The sequence below is a fragment of the Panulirus ornatus genome, chromosome 19 (assembly GCF_036320965.1).
Source record: "Panulirus ornatus isolate Po-2019 chromosome 19, ASM3632096v1, whole genome shotgun sequence".
In the NCBI taxonomy this organism is placed as follows: Eukaryota; Metazoa; Arthropoda; class Malacostraca; order Decapoda; family Palinuridae; genus Panulirus; species Panulirus ornatus.
The window spans coordinates 14,192,763-14,215,972 of record NC_092242.1 but is presented as its reverse complement, the minus strand read 5'-3'; the positions used below and the strand labels follow the sequence as shown (position 1 = coordinate 14,215,972).

The following is a 23,210-nucleotide window of genomic DNA, read 5'->3' as shown; positions in this document are numbered from 1 at the left end:
TCAACAAACTTTTGATATGAACTTTAGATAACGAACAACATTCATGATAGTGAAGCTATCTTTAAAACAAAAATCTCTTCAAGAACTATTAAGTTTTATTCTTCACACAGGAATTAGATACACACATTCACTTATCTGAAGGAATATCAAAAGAACATGTGAAATCACCTGGACACTGATAACTTGCTGACGAAGATCAAGAGAAAGTAAGGGGCCCTTCCTTTCTCTTGATCTTTATCAGCAAGTTCTCAGTGTCCAGGCGATTCCAAAGGTTCTTTTGATATACCTTCGGACAAATGAATGTGTAAATCTGATTACTGTGTAAGGAATAAAACTTAATAGTTCCTAAAAAGAATTTTTTGTTTGAAAGATAATAACTGCCTCACTGTCATACCTTCCACTTAACACTGTCAATGAATAGGAACACAGCTACAAAATTTGAGATACTGAGTAAACTGCAGTTTCAAAGGCAGTAATTCATCACACATTAAAAAGGTTTTACTATGGCTACACCACTCATAACAGTATAAAAATCAGAATTGTAAAATTAGCAAGACTAAAGCATTCTGCCACTATAGACAAAACTTTTTGTAATGCTTACATGAAGTAGGATTGAAAAATAGGTGATTATTTTAAAACAAGCTGAGACTTTTAACAGGAACTTAACAAACATTAGAAAAAACTGAAGACCTGCAGAAAACAACTCTCTGCTTTACAAAGGTCTTTCATTGAGTTAAGACAAACCATACTGGGAGGGTATGCTGGAAATTTCAGGTTTAGTTCCAAAAAAGGTATTCAGTGGCCTAATCACTAGCACAAAAGACTGGTAAGTGATAGTAATTAACACAACTCTAACCACAAAAGTGTATTCCCAGAATCAGCCTATTGGAAGATTTCCTGACCTCTGTGAAATCATTCTTTGCATTTTTTTCTCTTTTTATGTGCTTTAGAAGTCTTTTCAGTCAAACGAAACCTAAATCAGCTACTTCTAACCTTCACAGATTGAGTCAAAATGAGCTCATTTGCTCAGACAGCCCAAAATATTCCAAAAAATCATTTTTCTGTGGTCCGCTGTATTCCTTGAAGCACACTAAGGAGTGGGACAGGAAGAAACATGTAAGCTGAATTAGATACCTATGTTCTTATCTTCACTTACTGAAAAGATGAATCTTGAAGAATGATAATTGATGTCTCTCTGAGGTGGTATTCCATGAGCATAAGACATTCTCTAAGATCCTGTAGGGTTTAGAAACTTCTAATCCCCTACTTTCTGGTGATGTGTAAGCATCTAACTCCCTACTAAGTATCATTAAGTTGTTTCAGCCTAAAGCTTGCTATAGGTTCCACTTTGCCAATCAATAGTGATGACATTATCATCCCACCAGATGAAACTCTTGTCACGTGTGGTTGCCTCATAATTCTTGGATACAGATATCACACCAATGATGGTTACCTTTGGTTAAGAGAAAAGGTTTATGAAAAAAATAGGAACGAAGGGTGAGAAATGTCAACCTGGAAGGTTTGCTTACAGACTACTGCCCCAGAAAGGAACAGTTTTATATTCTTCAGAACTAACCCCTTTCTCCAAGGTCAGTCTATCTTGTGAACTTGAAAGCATACCAACATAGAAGGAAAGGATTAGAGAAAATTTTTTTAAGTAACAGAAAATTATGACAAACATTGCACCTTAAAAGTGACAAGTAGCACAATAGCAAACCTCTTCCCTAGGGGTAGCAAGCTGAGCACCAAGAAAGATTGATCCTCAACATGTGGGATGGGGCTTTTTAACAAAAGGGAAAGCCAAAAACCTCTTGTTAATCTCTTATAGGGAAAGATTCCTCAGAGATGCTCTATTAGAAGCTACCTCTCTGACATCATAGGTTCTAACAAACAGGCCAGGATGAGCCAACAAAACCAGTTTTAATCCAAAATGAGATGATCATTCCTGAGAGTCTTCTTAAAGAAACAAAAAAGTTGTTCCTTTCAAGAGCCTCTAGTGATCTCAATTAATTCTTCCTCCGAGATTTAACTGGATATCAGGCATGAAATTCTGCAGCAGTAATCTTCCAAGAGGTAATCAAAATAGGGGCATTTCAAAAGTTCCCTCATTCATTTTCCAGTTCTTTTCTCCCCAGGTTTAAATGGTTTGGGATGTTAATCCAAGCAGTCATCATTGAGAAGGAAAATGTTTGTATGTCTGGTGAATACATTTATCTTGCTAACCCTTCTCCCAGCCAATAGACCGCAATGTTGTCAGAAAATCCTTTTGATTACAGACCTTGCCAACTCCCACATTAGTAACAATGAGGACTAGCAGGTCCCCTTGAGAAGAACCTAAGACGCTTATCCTAAATATGTCTAGACAGGTTTAAACCAAAGCCATCAGACAATGGTTCCGGAAAGTCACTCTTGCTAACTCCCACCTAGGTAGCATTGGAGACTAGCAAGTCTCCTTGAGAAGAGCCTAAGAAGCTTTTCTTAGGTACACTAGGTTCAGACAGACTTAAACCAATGCCAGTGGACAGTGGTTCCTGAAAGGCATTGTTGTATAAGGCAATGGTATCAGTAGTCTTGTTTTATCAAGAAAAAGGATAGAAAAGAATGCTAAACAAATTGTGTTTGAAATTTCAGAGCTTAATTCTTCAATGAAAGCGTTTCTAGATTGATTGATTTTGTCTTATTACAAGTACATCATAGAGCAGTCTGTTTGTTCCACAATCTCTAATTTTTACCAACTTTGTTTAGAAAATTCATATATACAAGTTCAAAAACCCAACTTGTTGTGTTGGGATGCTGACCTTAGACTGAAGGAGGCCTAGGTATAAGCTGAGGGGAAATTTCACAGCTGAGAAAGTTTCTAGCATCAAACTTGTTTTCCACTATGAGGCTACAGAAATTTCATAACCCCCAAGAACCAAATGATTGTAAAGAATTTCTGTCATGAAATTAATTGAGAGGTAAAATTTGGTTCTAATCCATGATCAAAGCAGCTCTTGTTACTGCCCTTTTATCAAGCATTAGAAAGACAAAGGTTGGTAACGGGGCATTTGTTGTGGTGATGAAGAACTCCACCTGAGGAACCACCTAAGATGAAAGGGACCAAATGAATTCCTCTCTCCTTGTAGATGTTGCTATTGTTATGGGTGTCAGAACATGATTCTGAAGAATTGGATCCTCACCTGTACCATGAGGTGTCTGTCCAAGAAGTCTGAAAAGCTAACCTTTTGAAGGTCCTCATATATGTCCATCAGACTTGGGAATTGAAAAGTTCTTTGGGTAAGACTAACAGTAGAACTGGTTAAAGAAGGAAAAGGCTTGGTTTACCCAGAAATTCACCTTTTAGCATGCAACTTTGCCTTGTCATTCCCCTCAATTGCAAAAACTTTCCCAACACCTGCTGTAGTCAATGATGATACATTATAGCCTGGGCCCAGACTGTTGATACGATTTTGTGTCATCAAAAGGTTTTTCCTCAGAAGACACACGGATCATGTCTGAGTGTGTGTATCTATTTCAAGCTGAATAAGATTTTGACTAGAAATCAAGTGAGGATTTTCATGGTTGATAATATGTCCTGCTTCTTGTATGACATTCCAGATTTATAATCTATGTCTTGAATAATTCATAAAAGAGTATCTGTATTTTCTTAAATTCCATAATTATTTTTATACTTTTTGCATTTTTGGTTTTAGGGTTTCAGACCTGGTTTCATTTACTACATCTTTCCTCAGCACACCATCACTCATCCCTCCCTGACCTCCACACCCTCATTCACCACCACCAGTCCCTTCCTACCTGGCCACCTCACCCTGCCCTCACTACCACCACTCCCTCCCTCCCTGGCCACCACATAATGTTGTTCAGTGGTTTAACATCTCGCCCCTGCTATTTCCCCTTCATTCCTCCCATATTGCCAGTAAGGCCTTTCTACTTAGAGTAAAATGTACTTCCAAAAATTTTTCATCCCAGCAGCTAGCAATTTTCATTCTGCCAAGAAGAATTAATTATTGGCATATGTGTAAGAAGGTTAGTAATCATGCACCTGGTAACTTCCTCACCATATCAACATAGTGGAAATGGATAGACAGAAGCACATTTTTCTAGGATACATATAATTTTCTGTACACAACTATTTTTGCCTGCGCACTATAGTCAACACAAATCAGACAACAAATTAGTCAAACTTTTATTTTCAAAAACTAAAAAAAAGAATGCAAATAGCACTAGGGACCAAAGCATGCATATGAAAGACAGACTAAAGTTTTTTTTTTCTTTCAACACAAAATACTTGAGTCCACAGAGACATGAAAGTTTAGAGATATATGAAATATCAAATTAAACTTTAAACAAAGATGAAAAATCAGAAAAACCAGTAACTTGCAATAAATCACTAAGAAGAAATTTCAAACAGACAAAAACTACGTAGGGTAGTTTGAACAAAAAAAAAAAGAGGTAGACGCTAAAAAGTATAGCATGAAGAAAAGCAAAAGGCATAATAAAGTTTGCAAAAGACCATTAAAAGTACCTTAAAAGTGCCCTCTTCAGGAGGCATATTGGTCCTTATCTGGAATTCACTGAAGCAAAACATATCCTGAGGCATCTTCACCACAATGCGAAACTTGTATGCAGCTCCACCCACCAGTCCTGGAAAACTGCCCTCCTCTGGCTTGAGCACCAGGTCATGTTCACATTCCTTGCATACTCCCTGCCCAGGTCACAAACTTAGTTAATACCTGAAGTCTGTACAAAAAATATTCGACCTATCCACCCATTATCATCAACTATGAACTCAGCTTATATTACCATGGGGCAGGTCAGGTACATTCAGATTTTCAGATTAATTGTATATATCCTTAATCCCTGCTCAGTGTCTTGAAGTGAAAGACTAACTTCCATCTTTGAATAAGTACCTGATAGTTTTTCACTTTGTATATAGAGCTGATTTATTTGTTAAGACCAATGTCTCCATCCACAACTGTTGTACACAGAAAATGCTTCCAATGCATATGATGCCAGTTCATTCCTTCAGCATCCTCAACTGAATTATCCCTATACTTACCTGATTTTCTCTCTGTCTCTATCCATCTTTACTGCCATCTACCCCTCTTTCATAGGCATTCCATTATCTCTCATGTGTCTTACATGAAAGTACCATCCTTAAAGACTCATCATTGTGCCCTTTTTCATGACTACTCCACACCATATATCCTTCTCACATCTCTATTCCTTACTCTGTCAACCCTCATAATTTATCATTGGCCTGTATAAATTTTGGGTTCATATCTTCCCACCAAAGCTGGGACAAGTAATTCTTTACATAAGCATTGTACACATGCTGGACTTAAATTCTCTCCATTCAGCAGAACTTTCAGCGAATTTCCAGTAATTCTCCCTTGCAATGCTCTACTTTTCTTTTCAGCTTTTCCACAGCCATACTTTTGCACTTAATTCCTAAACATATCAACTCAGCCATGACTTCCAATCCCTTAACATTCAAATTGATTTTAAACCATAGTATCCCAAATCTTTCTATAAACTTGAGTCTTACTTTTACCAAAATTCATTTTCAGGATCCTCCTCATATCATTAAAACAGTCCATCACTCATCCCAACTCCACTGATTCAGGTAACAGACCTTTATCTGTTTAAAAGAACTGTGGTAATTTCTGGTATTTCAGCATGTTTCAGCACTACACCACCATCATCTGACTCTCAGTCTGGAGAAACATTACAAAAACTTGACTGACTCCAACTTTTAATTCAAATCAGTCACTCATACCACCATTCTTGTACATAAACCAATTTTCTTATAAATTCACAACTACATTCAGTTTCCCATACATACTATAGAAGCTTCAAACTTTCTAGAAAGATTTCCTATTAATTTTACCTTATGCTTTTTCTATTACCCATAAATCCATGATACATATGATATGCTTTAATGAGAAAAAATAATTTATAGAATTATAATTTATTCTAAAAAATATTGTAGTCTTATCAAGTAATATGAAATATCGAGAAAATATAAATGAAAAGAATCTGTTTGTCATATAGGCACTTCAATGTGACACACCTGCCAAGGTCATAACTTCACTTATCATGATATGAGGATAACTAACATTCTTAGATTCTTTCCAGTGATTGTGACATTAGACATCTCTATATATTGATACAGTATGCCATTCAGCTTAAATGACTATAGGAAAAGGCAATTATTACAACTCAGGATAAGGTCCTTAAAGGGGCAGATATATTTATCCTTTGTGTTAAATGGGTAACTGAAAGTTCAGGATTATTTTTAGGTGCTAATTACAGTTATTTGTTGCTTAATACCAATAAACCATGCCTTCCAGTTTAAATGAGGGTATGTTTCCAAAAAGGAACCCATACAAGTTCAGATGTGGTTCTGTAAGGGTTAGGGGAAGAAATGTTTTCCATTCTTCAAAACAATATTTTTGTAATATTTTGATAAAACTCATTCCTGTGGACCCCTAAAAATTTTAAGACTTCAATCCTTTTGAGAGTTAACCTTAGATTTATGTTAACCTTTGAACTACTATCAACTACTATTCAGTTGATGAACATGCCTCTGTCTGCTGTGACATTATAATTTAAAGCTTCGTGTCTCTTTAGAATCCCATCTGATGTTTGCTTCCACCAAGCATCCATAGATGTCACTAACAGCTTACCACCACAGCTAGAAAAAATATCAGTCACCCACAGAACATCAGAGTGCATATGCGTCATGTGGGCATGATACCCAATGTATGTGCTCACATTTTAGTTGGTTTTTCAATAAAAAATTTTGGAGTATGAGTTTAGTGTATTTGATATAAATATAGTTGTCTGTTCTTTCGTGTATTATAGTCCTGTCTGTGTAAATAACATGTAAACATTTAAAGCACGTAATATGTAAAAACAAAATTAGTTACACAGAAATTATGTAGAATAATTTCTTCACTCAGTTCCAGTAGTTGCATGAGGACTTTGATATCTTATCAAAAAAATGTGAAAGAATTGAACAAAACTAACAATAACTGTGTAAATCCCACTCTGGCAAGGAAAAGTGTAATTTCTTCAATGTCAAAAAATGTAAAAGAACTGAACAAAATTTACGACTGAAAATCCTACTGTGACAAGGAAAAGGATAATTTTTCAATTATGATTTTTCTTTTTCTTTTTTTTTTTTTTTGCTTTGTCGGTGTCTCCCGCGTTTGCGAGGTAGCGCAAGGAAACAAACGAAAGAAATGGCCCAACCCACCCCCATACACATGTATATACATACATCCACACACGCAAATATACATACCTACACAGCTTTCCATGGTTTACCCTGATTCATGCCCTGATTCAATCCACTGACAGCACGTCAACCCCGGTATACCACATCGATCCAATTCACTCTATTCCTTGCCCTCCTTTCACCCTCCTGCATGTTCAGGCCCCGATCACACAAAATCTTTTTCACTCCATCTTTCCACCTCCAATTTGGTCTCCCACTTCTCCTTGTTCCCTCCACCTCCGACACATATATCCTCTTGGTCAATCGTTCCTCACTCATTCTCTCCATGTGCCCAAACCATTTCAAAACACCCTCTTCTGCTCTCTCAACCACGCTCTTTTTATTTCCACACATCTCTCTTACCCTTACGTTACTTACTCGATCAAACCACCTCACACCACACATTGTCCTCAAACATCTCATTTCCAGCACATCCATCCTCCTGCGCACAACTCTATCCATAGCCCACGCCTCGCAACCATACAACATTGTTGGAACCACTATTCCTTCAAACATACCCATTTTTGCTTTCCGAGATAATGTTCTCGACTTCCACACATTCTTCAAGGCTCCCAGGATTTTCGCCCCCTCCCCCACCCTATGATCCACTTCCGCTTCCATGGTTCCATCCGCTGCCAGATCCACTCCCAGATATATAAAACACTTTACTTCCTCCAGTTTTTCTCCATTCAAACTTACCTCCCAATTGACTTGACCCTCAACCCTACTGTGCCTAATTACCTTGCTCTTATTCACATTTACTCTTAACTTTCTTCTTTCACACACTTTACCAAACTCAGTCACCAGCTTCTGCAGTTTCTCACATGAATCAGCCACCAGCACTGTATCATCAGCGAACAACAACTGACTCACTTCCCAAGCTCTCTCATCCCCAACAGACTTCATACTTGCCCCTCTTTCCAAAACTCTTGCATTCACCTCCCTAACAACCTCATCCATAAACAAATTAAACAACCATGGAGACATCACACACCCCTGCCGCAAACCTACATTCACATTTGTATTAAATCTCTCCACCCAACTCACTCATGACTATGTGTGCCCATGATGGTACTGGAGGACAAAAGGTGTAGATATGGTGAGAAATGGAGAGAGTTACTGTTTTTGCATGTCAGTGTCTTATCATGCCTTCACAGTAATCTAAACAATTATGATTATGAATCAGTAATTTGTGTTACCATACTCCATCTGCTCAAGGTTATACCACATGTGGAAAGTTACCTTTAATGAGCATATACCACTGGGAATACAGTCTCATCAAAAACCTAATAACTTTAAAGGAGTCCACATAATTCTCCAACTGGAAGTTGTGAAACCTTGGACTGTAGGAGCCTTTAGAAAAGTCTGGATAACACCAGGATTCTCTCAGGAAATTTTTCTTTGGTGAAGAGAATAAATAAAAAAAAATATGTAATGTTAATAAGACCTCTCTTAGCTGGATCATTAATGGCGTTGGATCATACCACCATTCAGTCAGTGAAATACTGCTTTTGTGGAAGGGAAAGGAGGTTTTTATATACACAGTGCAATGAAGTCCATAACATTAGATTCCATACATTAAACTTTATTAAGCACATCAAAATGTCATCATTTAGTCATGAAGTTTGATCTTTTTCCACTTGCCTGCAATATGGTTCGTCTCCCAGATGACACATGGAAAAGGTTTGCCTCTAAAAACCCTGGTTCAGCAACTGTCATCCAGTACACTTCTAAGTTTGCTGGACCAGTGATAGAGGCTGGTACCCATATCTGTATTATAAGAAAACATGTAAGTAACTGCAGCATTTTGTTATAACTGATTGTTTTTCCTCCCCTCTTAAAGATTCATTAAGAACAGATGAATGGTGGCCTTATTTGTGCACATGTGCTGAGTCACATCCCATATTCCCTTACCTCCAGCATATTCCTGATCTGCCTGCTCCACAACCTTTGCATATCTCTCTCTCTCTCTCTCTCTCTCTCTCTCTCTCTCTCTCTCTCTCTCTCTCTCTCTCTCTCTCTCTCTCTCTCTCTCTCTCTCTCTCTCTCTCTCTCTCTCTCTCTCTCTCTCTCTCTCTCTCTCTCTCTCTCTTCATAAACTTTAAACTACCAAGATGATATCACACATTCTTGATACAGGCAATCTTTTATCAATATCTACACACCATCCTCCTGTCCTTCTCTGTCTATCTATCTGTCTACATCTCTGTTGCCCCTTCCCTCTGGGAACTCCCTCAAGGGAATGGCCATGGCAAAAGTCTCCATAACTGGTGAATTCCAATGCCGCTTCTTAGCCTTTAGTATCTCACCCTTAACAGGAGGGCAACTTTAGCATAATGTTTACAGTCTCCTATCTAATGTTCCAACCTTCTTGCATCTAATGCTCCTTACTAATGTTTCTACCTAATACTCCTGCTTAATGTTCCTACTTCTTCTGTCTATTGCACTTACCATTTTGCCAAAAGGCAGGACTAGTACCTAGCACTTCCCACAGGAAAATCTAGAGTTATGAAGTATGAATTGTGTAAGTTAAGTGTTGTCAGGTGTTGTACATTACTAGGGTAGATTGCATGTTTGTAGAAAGAATGCCAGCAGTCCATGTGCAGGTGAGGCAGAAAGAAAAGACAACTACCTTGGTCAGAGGAGTGCAACTTGACAACCACTGAAGTGCTGGCTGACTACTCAGCTATCACTAACCCTCCCAGTACCCAGGTGGGTAGTACTATTAATATACCTCCCTGGTTGGTGGCTACTTATCAGCTACTACCTACACACACACATGCTCTGTCTACATGTCAAAACTCACTCAAATAACTTTTCATTTACCATGATGCATCTATCAAACCCAAGAAGCACTTTCTCTAAGTCCAAAAATGCTACATACATCACCAGTTCTTAAGTATGTTTCACACAAAAAAATCTTCACAGCAGATTCCTAGTCCACACAATCTATGCATTTCATGAGACTGCTTTACTTCTCCCCAATCAGCTGTTACATTAATTACTCAAATAAGCAATGTTTCAATAACATTATGGCGAACTTTCAAAGATAAACGATTGCTTTGTCTTGTCAAGATGACCAAAACCATTTCACTCACCAAATTACCCATATGTGTTGTCTCATAAATCGTTCATCACACACACTTCAATAAGTCAGTTCATATGGCATGTCTGTAAGGCATCAGCTTCACTTATGTTATCTTGATATTATTTTTACAATAAGTATTTTTCAAGAAAAGTACTGTAAGAAAATTATTGAGAAAAAATGCATCATTTTGATACTATTAATGCAATTTATATGTTATAAAGAAAAAAGTGAGATGATCTCTTGATGACTATGGGGAGTAAATGTCACGTGTGTGTTGTATGTGATGCCTAAAATGGTTGGTGTTTTGCTAAGTAGGAAAGAATGTCCATTTAGGGAGACTGGAGGTTATGAGCTGGATTCTTGTCTGTCTTGGATTAAAAGAGTGATTGAAGATTTCAGTGGAGAAGCAGACATTCAGTCCTGGTTGAGCCATTGTTCCAATTGTGTTATGTAAAACTCCATGTTTGACATAGCTGCTGTGGTGTCAGGTTAGATTAGGTCATCTGCATATGAAAGGACCTTCATGATGAGGCTTACCTGAAGTAATGGGAGGTTTTGTTAGAAAAGTTGGACAAAGATTTGCCCTGTGGGAACTCCATTGTAGAGTTTGTTTCTAAATCATTACAATGAATATTTATAGAAAAAATATTTCTGCAGTATTTTTAATTATTATCTATTCTAACTTGAGATTGTGCACAAAAGGTCTGGAGTGCTATTTAAGGGGGAAGAGGTGAAGCTATTGTGAGTGACTCTGGCATGGCGGTCGGCTATGAACTTGGCCAACAACTTTTTCTCAGTGTTGTGGAAGGTGGTGTCATGTATTTTTTGTGAAAGGATCTGTCAGGGACAGTGTCAAATGCTTTGTTGATACCTATTGCCACTAGTACTGTACTGGAGGAGATTTAGGTTTCTTCAATATATGTAGGATATGTTGTGTCAGCTCAGTATATAGTGTGAAGGTAGTATTTTCATCTGGAGTCATGCTGAGTGGATGAGTATGGGATGTTTTATTTGATTTTGTTTTGCGGATGGAACCATGGAAGCGGAAGTGAGTCACAGGGTGGGGGAGGGGACGAAGCTTCTGGGAGCATTGAAGAATGTGTGGAAGGCGAGAACATTATCTCGGAGAGCAAAAATGGGTATGTTTGAAGGAATAGTGGTTCTAACAATGTTATACGGTAGCGAGGCATGGGCTATAGATAGGGCTGTGCGGAGGAGGTAGATGTGTTAGAAATGAAATGTTTGAGGACAGTATGTGGTGTGAGATGGTTTGATCGAGTAAGTAATGAAAGGGTAAGAGAGATGTGTGATATTAGAAAGAGTGTGGTTGAGAGAGCAGAGGATGATGTCTTGAAATGGTTTGGTCACATGGAAAGGAGCGAGGAAAGATTGACAAAGAGGACATGTGTGTCAGAGGTGGAGGGAATGAGAAGTGGGAGACCAAATTGGAGGTGGAAAGATGGAGTGAAAAAGATTTTGAGCGATCGGGGCCTGAACATACAGAGGGTGAAAGGCGTGCAAAGAATAGAGTGAATTGGAACAATGTAGTATACTGGGGTTGATGTGCTGTCAATAGATTGAACTAGGGTATGTGAAGCATCTGGGGTAAACCATAGAGAGTTTTGTGAGGCCTGGATGTGGAAAGGGATCTGTGGTTCATGTGCATTACACATGACAGCTAGAGACTGAGTGTGAACAAAGGTGGCCTTTGTTGTCTTTTCCTAGCGCTACCTTGTGGGAGGGGTTGCTGTTTTTCATGTGTGGTGGGGTGACGATAGAAATGGATAAAGGCAGCAAATATGAATATGTACATGTGTATATATGTATATGTCTTTGTATGCATATGTATGAATACGTTGAAATGTATAGGTATGTATATGTGCGTGTGTGGGTGTTTATGTATATACATGTGTATTTGGGTGGGTTGGGCCGTTCTTTTGTGTTTCCTTGTGCTAACGCAGGAGACAGTGGCTAAGTGTAATAAATACACATACACATACACATGTGTACACATACACGTCCACACACGCAAATATACATACCTACACAGCTTTCCATGGTTTACCTCAGACGCTTCACATGCCCTGATTCAATCCACTGACAGCACGTCAACCCTGGTATACCACATCGATCCAATTCACTCTATTCCTTGCCCTCCTTTCACCCTCCTGCATGTCCAGGCCCCGATCACACAAAATCATTTTCACTCCATCTTTCCACCTCCAATTTGGTCTCCCACTTCTCCTCGTTCCCTCCACCTCCGACACATATATCCTCTTGGTCAATCTTTCCTCACTCATTCTCTCCATGTGCCCAAACCATTTCAAAACACCCTCTTCTGCTCTCTCAACCATGCTCTTTTTATTTTCACACATCTCTCTTACCCTTACGTTACTTACTCGATCAAACCACCTCACACCACATATTGTCCTCAAACATCTCATTTCCAGCACATCCACCCTCCTGCGCACAACTCTATCCATAGCCCACGCCTCGCAACCATACAACATTGTTGGAACCACTATTCCTTCAAACATACCCAATTTTGCTTTCCGAGATAATGTTCTTGACTTCCACACATTCTTCAAGGCTCCCAGGATTTTCGCCCCCTCCCCCACCCTATGATCCACTTCCGCTTCCATGGTTCCATCCGCTGCCAGATCCACTCCCAGATATCTAAAACACTTTACTTCCTCCAGTTTTTCTCCATTCAAACTTACCTCCCAATTGACTTGACCCTCAACCTTACTGTACCTAATAACCTTGCTCTTATTCACATTTACTCTCAACTTTCTTCTTTCACACACTTTACCAAACTCAGTCACCAGCTTCTGCAGTTTCTCACATGAATCAGCACCAGCGGTGTATCATCAGCGAACAACAACTGACTCACTTCCCAAGCTCTCTCATCCCCAACAGACTTCATACTTGCCCCTCTTTCCAAAACTCTTGCATTCACCTCCCTAACAACCTATCCATAATCAAATTAAACAACCATGGAGACATTACACACCCCTGCCGCAAACCTACATTCACTGAGAACCAATCACTTTCCTCTCTTCCTACATGTACACATGCCTTACATCCTCGATAAAAACTTTTCACTGCTTCTAACAACTTGCCTCCCACACCATATATTCTTAATACCTTCCACAGAGCATCTCTATCAACTCTATCATATGCCTTCTCCAGATCCATAAATGCTACATACAAATCCATTTGCTTTTCTAAGTATTCCTCACATACATTCTTCAAAGCAAACACCTGATCCACCAGCCTCTACCACTTCTGAAACCACACTGCTCTTCCCCAGTCTGATGCTCTGTACATGCCTTCACCCTCTCAGTCAATACCCTCCCATATAATTTACCAGGAATACTCAACAAACTTATATATATATATATATATATATATATATATATATATATATATATATATATATATATATATATATATATTTTTTTTCTTTGCTGCTGTCTCCCGCGTTTGCGAGGTAGCACAAGGAAACAGACGAAAGAAATGGCCCAACCCACCCCCATACACATGTATATACAGACATCCACACACGCAAATATACATACCTACACAGCTTTCCATGGTTTACCCCAGACGCTTCGCATGCCCTGATTCAATCCACTGACAGCACGCCAACCCCGGTATACCACATCGATCCAATTCACTCTATTCCTTGCCCTCCTTTCACCCTCCTGCATGTTCAGGCCCCGATAACACAAAATCTTTTTCACTCCATCTTTCCACCTCCAATTTGGTCTCCCACTTCTCCTCGTTCCCTCCACCTCCGACACAAGTCAGTTGGGAGGTAAGTTTGAATGGAGAAAAACTGGAGGAAGTAAAGTGTTTTAGATATCTGGGAGTGGATCTGGCAGCGGATGGAACCATGGAAGCGGAAGTGGATCATAGGGTGGGGGAGGGGGCGAAAATCCTGGGAGCCTTGAAGAATGTGTGGAAGTCGAGAACATTATCTCGGAAAGCAAAAATGGGTATGTTTGAAGGAATAGTGGTTCCAACAATGTTGTATGGTTGCGAGGTGTGGGCTATGGATAGAGTTGTGCGCAGGAGGATGGATGTGCTGGAAATGAGATGTTTGAGGACAATGTGTGGTGTGAGGTGGTTTGATCGAGTAAGTAACGTAAGGGTAAGAGAGATGTGTGGAAATAAAAAGAGCGTGGTTGAGAGAGCAGAAGAGGGTGTTTTGAAATGGTTTGGGCACATGGAGAGAATGAGTGAGGAAAGATTGACCAAGAGGATATATGAGTCGGAGGTGGAGGGGACGAGGAGAAGTGGGAGACCAAATTGGAGGTGGAAAGATGGAGTGAAAAAGATTTTGAGTGATCGGGGCCTGAACATGCAGGAGGGTGAAAGGAGGGCAAGGAATAGAGTGAATTGGATCAATGTGGTATACCGGGGGCCGACGTACTGTCAGTGGATTGAATCAGGGCATGTGAAGCGTCTGGGGTAAACCATGGAAAGTTGTGTGGGGCCTGGATGTGGAAAGGGAGCTGTGGTTTCGAGCATTATTGCATGACAGCTAGAGACTGAGTGTGAATGAATGGGGCCTTTGTTGTCTTTTGTTAGCGCTACCTCGCACACATGAGGGGGGAGGGGGATGTTATTCCATGTGTGGCGAGGTGGCGATGGGAATGAATAAAGGCAGACACTGTGAATTGTGTACATGTGTATATATGTATATGTCGGTGTGTGTATATATATGTGTACATTGAGATGTATGGGTATGTATATTTGCGTGTGGGGATGTGTATGTATATACATGTGTATGGGGGTGGGTTGGGCCATTCCTTTCGTCTGTTTCCTTGCGCTACCTCGCAAACGCGGGAGACAGCAACAAAGCAAAATAAATAAATAAATATATATATATATATAAGATCAAACACACACACACACATGTTCATTCTCTCTCACTATCCATCCTCTCACCCTCTCAAGTGGGTTGATGACAGTGGCTGTGGGTTTGGTGGTGATGAGGGCACACTGACCTTCGCTGACCTCCACACTTACGTTCTTGTGAGCTGTGACATTGCCCTTTGATATCTCAACAGTCATAGTGTACCTGTAGTGACAAATACCATTAAACTTCACTCTAAAGTATCTGTAACAGGTTTTTACGGGTAAGTGGTGAATTATTTTCATGTGAATTGTGAGAAACTTTAAGTGAAAAAGATGATTTTTTTTTGTATTTCTTAACAACTAAGGATGAATTCGTGTCTGTATCATGTCTAAACTTTCATGCACAGAGAGTATGATAACATTCACAAATCATTGTCTGAGCATTTTGGTTGCCACCCAATGTCAGCACATTCATCAGTCAAAAATCTAACACAATATTTGATATTACTGCAAAGAATTATGTTTTGCCACTATATAAGTAAAACTTACTGCTTACATCCACAAAATCGCATGAACAAAATCACAGATGAATTGACAAAAAGTTTGCATCAAGTTTGTGAAATGCATGTTAAGATGGATGCCTTAATTGTCCTCACTCATATAGTTCTCTCATGAAGCCACCAGATTATCCTCAGTTGAGGGAGGAGAACACACAATGAGTTACATCACAATCACACTTAAAGGATGCAAGTAAGTGTCATAACCAGAATGTGTCTTGAGGTTGATGCAAAGTTTTCCTTTTATCAGATTTGCTCTTTTCATCCTTAAAGAAGTTCAACTAAGATAGATGACTAAGCCTTTGAGGAAAAGAAAAGGTTGGTTCCTTTTCCTGTAACAATACAATAAGGAGAGATTTTTAGGCTCCTATTCCCTCCACTGTCATTTGCCTTTTACAACATGAGTAGTATTCTTTCTACCCGATCCTCAGGTATAAAACATCTGCTTAACCCATTCACTGCTACAAAAGAGCTAGGTATGTATGAAGTGAATATGAATGCACTGAGAAAGGATTAGAATAATGAAATATTACATTGCTAATAAATCAAGAGCAAGCCAGGTGATCTGTGCGAGACACAGCCCATCAACACCCTTGATTCCTACACACTTCCACTGGTGCATAAATGTTTACAACAACACCCTTGATTCCTACACATTTCCACTGGTGCATAAATGTTTACAATAATCAATTTATTATGCTGTTTTTGGTCTTAACTTTTTTTACATGCTTTTATTCATAAATGACTGCTCTTTAACACTGTGTACATCAAAATGCAAATATTATTGCTTCACTATTATGAAGCATATGTATTGAGGTAATTGCTAACTTCACATCATAAATGCTCATATTTATCAGTTTTGACTTTATTTACATGCATCTGTTCATAGATGATTGCTCTGTGATACTGTATGAACAAAACAGTAAATTATAACAACATTAGTAATACAAAGTGATTATATTTTGGTACTTGCTACCACTCTAGCATAAATGTTGAAGATCTCAATTTATGAGAGTATTTTTAGTCTTACCATGTTCATTTTACATGCTTTTGTTCATGTAATTTTTTTTATCTGTTCACTAATTATAAATATCATAACACCATCTTTACAAGGCTTTGAAGTGGCTGCCGTAGCTGTTTAACTTTGTAGATATTGCATATTACACCATTCTGAGGTGTGACTCGAGGTTTTTCATAATTTTGCCTCATGTAGAATCAGATTATTTGGAAAAATAATTGTGTTCTCGTGATGGAAAACATAAATACAAATCATTCTGAATTGCAAAGTATTACAGAAACTTTAGAAAGATACATCACTAAGGAAGCTAGGCAAAGGATATGATGTTGATACTAAAGATTTATGCCCTGTGGAAGCAGAAAGAAGATACTTAAAGTCTTATAAGTATACATCTAGTGTATAAGTGTAAACCTTTCCATCAAGCAAAAATGAGCAACATGGATCAGATTTGATATAAGTGGTTTTGTCGGCATAGGAGTGTAGGGCTGGCCACGTTTGAACCCAGTGTTAATTGGGCTGGCCAAGTTATTTTACGATGAACTGAAAATAGAAAAACCTTATTAATATTCTCAAGGTAGATTCAAGAAATGTCATGGTATATGAATATTGAAAGTGTGTGGTTAAAACTTTCTCGTAATCATAAAGCTGTTGAGGACTAAGTAGAACAATTTGCAAAGTTGATAAAAGAAAATTTGAGTGCTGGGCAAATATACACTGCACAGGGTTTCTGCTGTGTTTTGGTATCTCTGTGTAGCTGGGAATTTATCTCTTGCATAGAGAAACAATTTTGTATGTATGTTTCTCACATGACTTGATATAAAGACATGGACCTTTAATAATATTACATAACTCATGCATCCAATTAATGTTTTTGAGCACCATTATTCTCGTGATAGATTGTGATTTTATGCCAGGTTCTGTTTAGTTGTTCCAGGATGAAATGCAGCCCTGACATTATCTTTCAGTTCAACAAATACCCCAGAATATGTCATATAAACTTGTTGAATGAAAATGTCGTACAGACATCTTTGTTGTGCATAAAAGTATCCATCAGATGCATGGGCTATGTAACATTATATGTACATGTGATATAATAGAGTTATGTAATCTTATACATGCTGGAATGTCATGTAATCTATTACATATTTTTAAGTGTTTGTACTTTTTCTCAAAAAATGTTGGAATTAGGTACTTCAGAATCTGGGCATGTTGGCCTTGAAAGCCTTTTTAGGTCACAGAACTGTATCAATCATGAAGTGCAGAGCTTCTTGAGCAGCCCTAGAAACTGCTCCTTCTCCATCTTCACGCCTGTTTGCAGTAGTGTCCATAGCTTGTATTTTGTGCAGTTCCTCCTGGTTCTAGGCTACTGAATTCCATTTTCTAATTCATGTTTTCAGAGAAATTTTTTAAGTGTGTTTTTAAGTGTTTGTACTTTTTCTCAAAAAATGTTGGAATTAGGGACTTCAGAATCTGGGCATGTTGGCCTTGAAAGCCTTTTCTAGGTCACAGAACTGTATCAGTCATGAAGTTCAGAGCCTCTTGAGCAGCCCTAGAAACTGCTCCTTCTCCATCTTCACGCCTGTTTGCAGTAGTGTCCATAGCTTATATTTTGTGCAGTTCCTCCTGGTTCTAGGCTACTGAATTCCATTTTCTAATTCATGTTTTCAGAGAAATTTTTTAAGTGTGTTTAGTTTCCATGATTTTATATCCCCGTTATATCTTGTCCCACTTTTGCTCTTTTAATGTCCTCATTGAACACATATTTAGCCATGAGCTTTACATAATCCCTTTCTCCAACAAGTGTATCATATATAATATTCCCAATATCCATGCCAGTATATGTGAATATAAGATCTAGTAATGATATTATGTCAGCCCATCTCTACTTAATATGCTCAGTGACATGTTGGTAGAGGGAATGTTTTGTGTCCTCATCACTCCCTATTACCATGAGAATCCTAATTTCCGTAGCCTTTATACTTATCATTGAAATTTTTCTTTATTAGAACTTTACCGTCTTTGGGATGTGAGTGTTTTATGTCTTCATGTACCATCCTGATTGTTCCTTCATTGTTATCATAGTATATTTATTTTGGATTGCTGCAGTTTTTTTGTGGATTATATAATATTAATACCAATATGCACTTCTCTACAGTTACTCTTCTCATCATGTATTGTCTGAATGAGCCATCTTCCACAGTTTCTCAAAATATAAGGTTATCTGGGCCAAATCTCCCCCTCATTTGCTTTCTCTTTTGCTCCTCACAATTATTTACCTCTGGGCAAACAGTTGAGATCCTGTCCCTTTATTAAGCTTTTTTTCCACGCATCCTACAATGATAGGTGCACTTACCCTTATACGATTCTTGAATTGTAGGATTTTATCCGCCATCATTAGAATACATTACTTTCAGTCTGACATCATCTAACACTCCCCCTAGATAAAATTGCTGAATAGTTTTGTGAATGACAAATATCATCTAACATCAATAAATGTCTGCTTTCACAAGAAGGAAACTTCAACAAAATTTTTTATCATGAACTGATGGGCCACAAGATAAAGGACACTCCTAGTTTGAGAGATCTAGGGGTCACTGTCTCCCAGTAATTTCAAATTCTCCCAGCACGGCAATGAAGCTGCCAAGAAAGCAAATAGGATGTTAGGATTTATAAACAGAAACTTTACATACAGAAGCAAGGATTTGATGTTACCACTATAACTAAGTCTAGTTAGACCACACCTCGAATATGCAGAGCAGTTTTTGCCCTCCATTTAACCATAGATATTCTTAAATTGAAAGCAGTGCAGCAAAGAGCAACTGTATGATTCCTTCCTTGTATAACATAGCATATGAGGAGAGACAGCAAGAATTAAACTTGTTCTCCCCAAGCAAGAGACCCCCAGGGCAAATTGGAAACAAGACAAAAACTTAGAAGTCACCATGTTAATCTAGACTATACAAAATATTTCTTTACCAATGACATTATTGATGTGTGGAATAAGCTCTCAGAAAATGCCAAGAGCAACACCCTTAATACCTTCAAAATTAGGCTTGATACTTGTTACTCACTTGTACTGAATAATTCATGTAATCACTCATCATAATGCATTGGTATGTCATGCTACCTTCTCAACCAATAATTTCTTCCTGGCCATGCTGTGGTAACACCAACATTGATTAACCCATGTCACCTGCTTGAGAGAGTAAGAATTATTGTATCATTCTTCAACACAAGAATAATAAGGGCATGGTAAATCGAGACGCTGGAGCTCAAGTTTATCCATACTATTATCTTTATAACAAAAGGTGAAGGGATGCATGACACATTCTTGTTCATTCTACCTTATGACTTTCCTTTAGAAATTTCCTTCAAGCATATTAATCCTGTAATGTATATTTTCTACCTGTTTTCTGTCCGGCTTTTGCCAGAGGGAGTGGAAGGTGGGGAGAGAATCTTTCTTTTCTATCCTTTTCCTCTACTGCTATTATGGGGATCCAATTTTTTTTCCCAGACCACCTCACTTAGACCTTGGATCTGTGCAGCTCTCTCTCTCTCTCTCTCTCTCTCTCTCTCTCTCTCTCTCTCTCTCTCTCTCTCTCTCTCTCTCTCTCTCTCTCTCTCTCTCTCTCTCTCTCTATTTGTTTGTGTATTATGGTGAGAGTTATATACTTGTATTGCCCTGTCTAAGACATAACCTAGTATAGGTGTGTGTCCCCCCCCCCCCAAAAAAAAAAAGAATGATCTATCCATTTTTGTTTCAGACAATACAACACAAATGATGATGGATATTTGACAAATGCTGTAAGGTCTTGCCTCACATTGGTAGCCTTGTTTTCCTCATATATCTTTCTTACTGAATATAAAACAAAGTATGCAATGTAGCCTATAATGTTTTCAGAGAGTTATGATACATCTTACTTCTTTTATATTTTGTGAGTTATTACTATGCACAGCAGCTAACATAACTGTTGAGAAATATGTCTTGCATTCATGCTTCCCACCCTTACCAAGACAACAGGAATGTTAGTGTTCATTTTCAAAGCCATAGGGCCCATCCTGAAAGAGAATTTATTTACTGGGTGTACATACCATATTTTGATACTACACACACATACACACACAACACACAGCAGCCTTAGCCAAGTACCCTTTTACTGACCAGCCTCAAGAGGAGGATAAACAGCTGGGTCTGCCTGTGGACTGACTGCTGTGCCCAAGATTCAAACCCATGTAGTCTTATGATGACTCATGATCGATAACACTAACCACGACACCATGGGGAGTGTGTGTGAGTGTGCAAAGGAGATTCAAAACCACTGTAGTTTCTGGATGCCTCTTAATTAAAGTGCTTTAAACAAACATCCATAAATACTCCCAGTGAGTCACATCAAAAGTATGCTGTAATTGATGGCAACTTAAAAGTCTCAAAACAGTATAAATATTCCTTGAATTAGATGGTCATAATATTACTAATCTCCTAACCCCCCCTTACAAAAAAGATGCTTAATAGTAGTTGTGACTCATTACTGACCTGGCAGGGGCAAGTTTGGAGGGAGGAATCTTAAGTATAGGGTTTGTCAGCTGGTCCTTCATTAAGAAGTTCTCTAGTCGCTTGGGATGCCCATTACTTAAGACATAGCAGGCAGCTCCATCCTCTTTTCTGCACCACCACCTGACAAGTATATTTCTCACTGTAAACAGGCAAAACAAAAACCTATCAATAATACTTAATACACCCCACTTTTTTTATTTGGTCTGAGGTTTTTCTTCATATCAGAAATCTGTTCTATGGATTTCTGTCAATAAAGAAAAAGAAGAGATGACTAGCTACTCTAAATCTTAGATATCTTTTTTCAATACCTTTTAGCCATTTCCTGTGTTAGAGAGGTATCTCCAGGAACAGGTGAAGAACGGCCTCATTCCCATCCACTCTCTAGCTATAAATGCCGGAGCCCCCTATCCACAAACCATAGACCTTTCTCTGCTTTTCTGTGACCTCTTCCAGTGCCTTGATACAGCTCATCAATGGCACTTTGCCCCTTGTATACCACATTGCTGCAATTTGCTCTATCCCTTCCACACTTCTCTCCCTCCTACATGTTCAGGCCGTGAATAATGAAAACATCTTTCACTTCCTCCTTGAATACCCCTTTTTTCTTATTTCCTCCACTTCTGACATGAAGACTCTTAGTCATCCTGTCCTTACTCATTCTATCCATATGTGTACACCATTTCAGCATACTCCCTTCAGCTCTCTCATACATAGTCCTACCACATCTGTCTTGTACCCTATCATTTCTTAACTGATCAACATTCCTCACACCACATATTTTATCTAAGGACTACTATACCATCAAACACACCCACCTTTTCCCCCAGAGTCAGTGATCTCTTTTTACAGATTCCTCATTGTCACTAGGACCTTTGCTGCCTTACCCACCTCATGACTCACTTCAATTTCCATGGTTCTCTTCATTACCATATCCACTTCCAAGTATCTGAAACACACCACTTCACTGGTCTCGCCATTCAAACTGATACTCCAAATAACCTCTCTGTTCACCACTAAACTTGATAGGTTTGCTTTTATTCACACTTACTCTCAAGTTTCCCCTTTTCTTCACACTCCTTACTTGAATCTGTAATCAGCACTGTCATCAGGAAACAATAAGTTAGTCACCTCTCAGCCCCAACCCTGAGAACCCCACACCTACCCCAACCCAGACAGGTGTGGGGTTCTACAGACTTGGCCCTCTTCAGCACAGTCACATTCACCTTCCTCAACATCTCATCCATAAACACATTAAACAGCCATGGAGACATTACACATCCCTACCACATACCCACCTTCAAATGAAACCACTAGCTCTCTTCTCGCACACATGCTATGCTTTCTTTTTAAAAACTCCTCGCTGCTTCTAATGACTTTTATCCCACACCATATATTTGTAACATCATTCACAAAGCATATTTAACAACCATGTCATCTGATTTCTTCAGACTCATAAATACCACAAACAATTTCTGCTTCCCTAAGTATTTTTCCCACATATCTTCAAAGTAAAAGCCTGATACACACATCCTCTACCATTCCTCTGGCACCACATTGTTCTTCCCCCCACCTGATGCTTTGTGCATGCCACTACTTCTCAGTCACCACTCTCTCATACAACTTACCATATACCCTCAACAAACTTATGCCTTTGTAATATGAACGTGCACATTTATCCTCCTTGCCTTTGTACAGTGGCCCTATACTGACATTTCCCTAATCCTAAGGTACCTCACCATGAGCCATATATACAATGAAAATCCTATCCAGTCAATAACACAATCACTCCCTTTCTCAAGATATTCAAGTGCGATCCCATCCACTCCAGCTGCTTTGCTGCACTA

General features: G+C 38.7%; 1 protein-coding gene across 1 annotated transcript in view; it reads right to left on the bottom strand.

The window, feature by feature from the left end:
- The window catches only part of LOC139755399 (uncharacterized), a 204,972-nt gene that overhangs the window by 87,052 nt on the left and 94,710 nt on the right, over positions 1 to 23,210 (bottom strand). Inside the window, exons 35-38 of the mRNA XM_071673671.1 lie at positions 21,346 to 21,486; positions 15,327 to 15,459; positions 8,923 to 9,052; positions 4,526 to 4,701 (exon numbers count right to left, since the gene is read on the bottom strand). Coding sequence (XP_071529772.1) covers positions 4,526 to 4,701; positions 8,923 to 9,052; positions 15,327 to 15,459; positions 21,346 to 21,486 — 580 coding nt within the window. The remainder of the gene's footprint in view (positions 1 to 4,525; positions 4,702 to 8,922; positions 9,053 to 15,326; positions 15,460 to 21,345; positions 21,487 to 23,210) is intronic.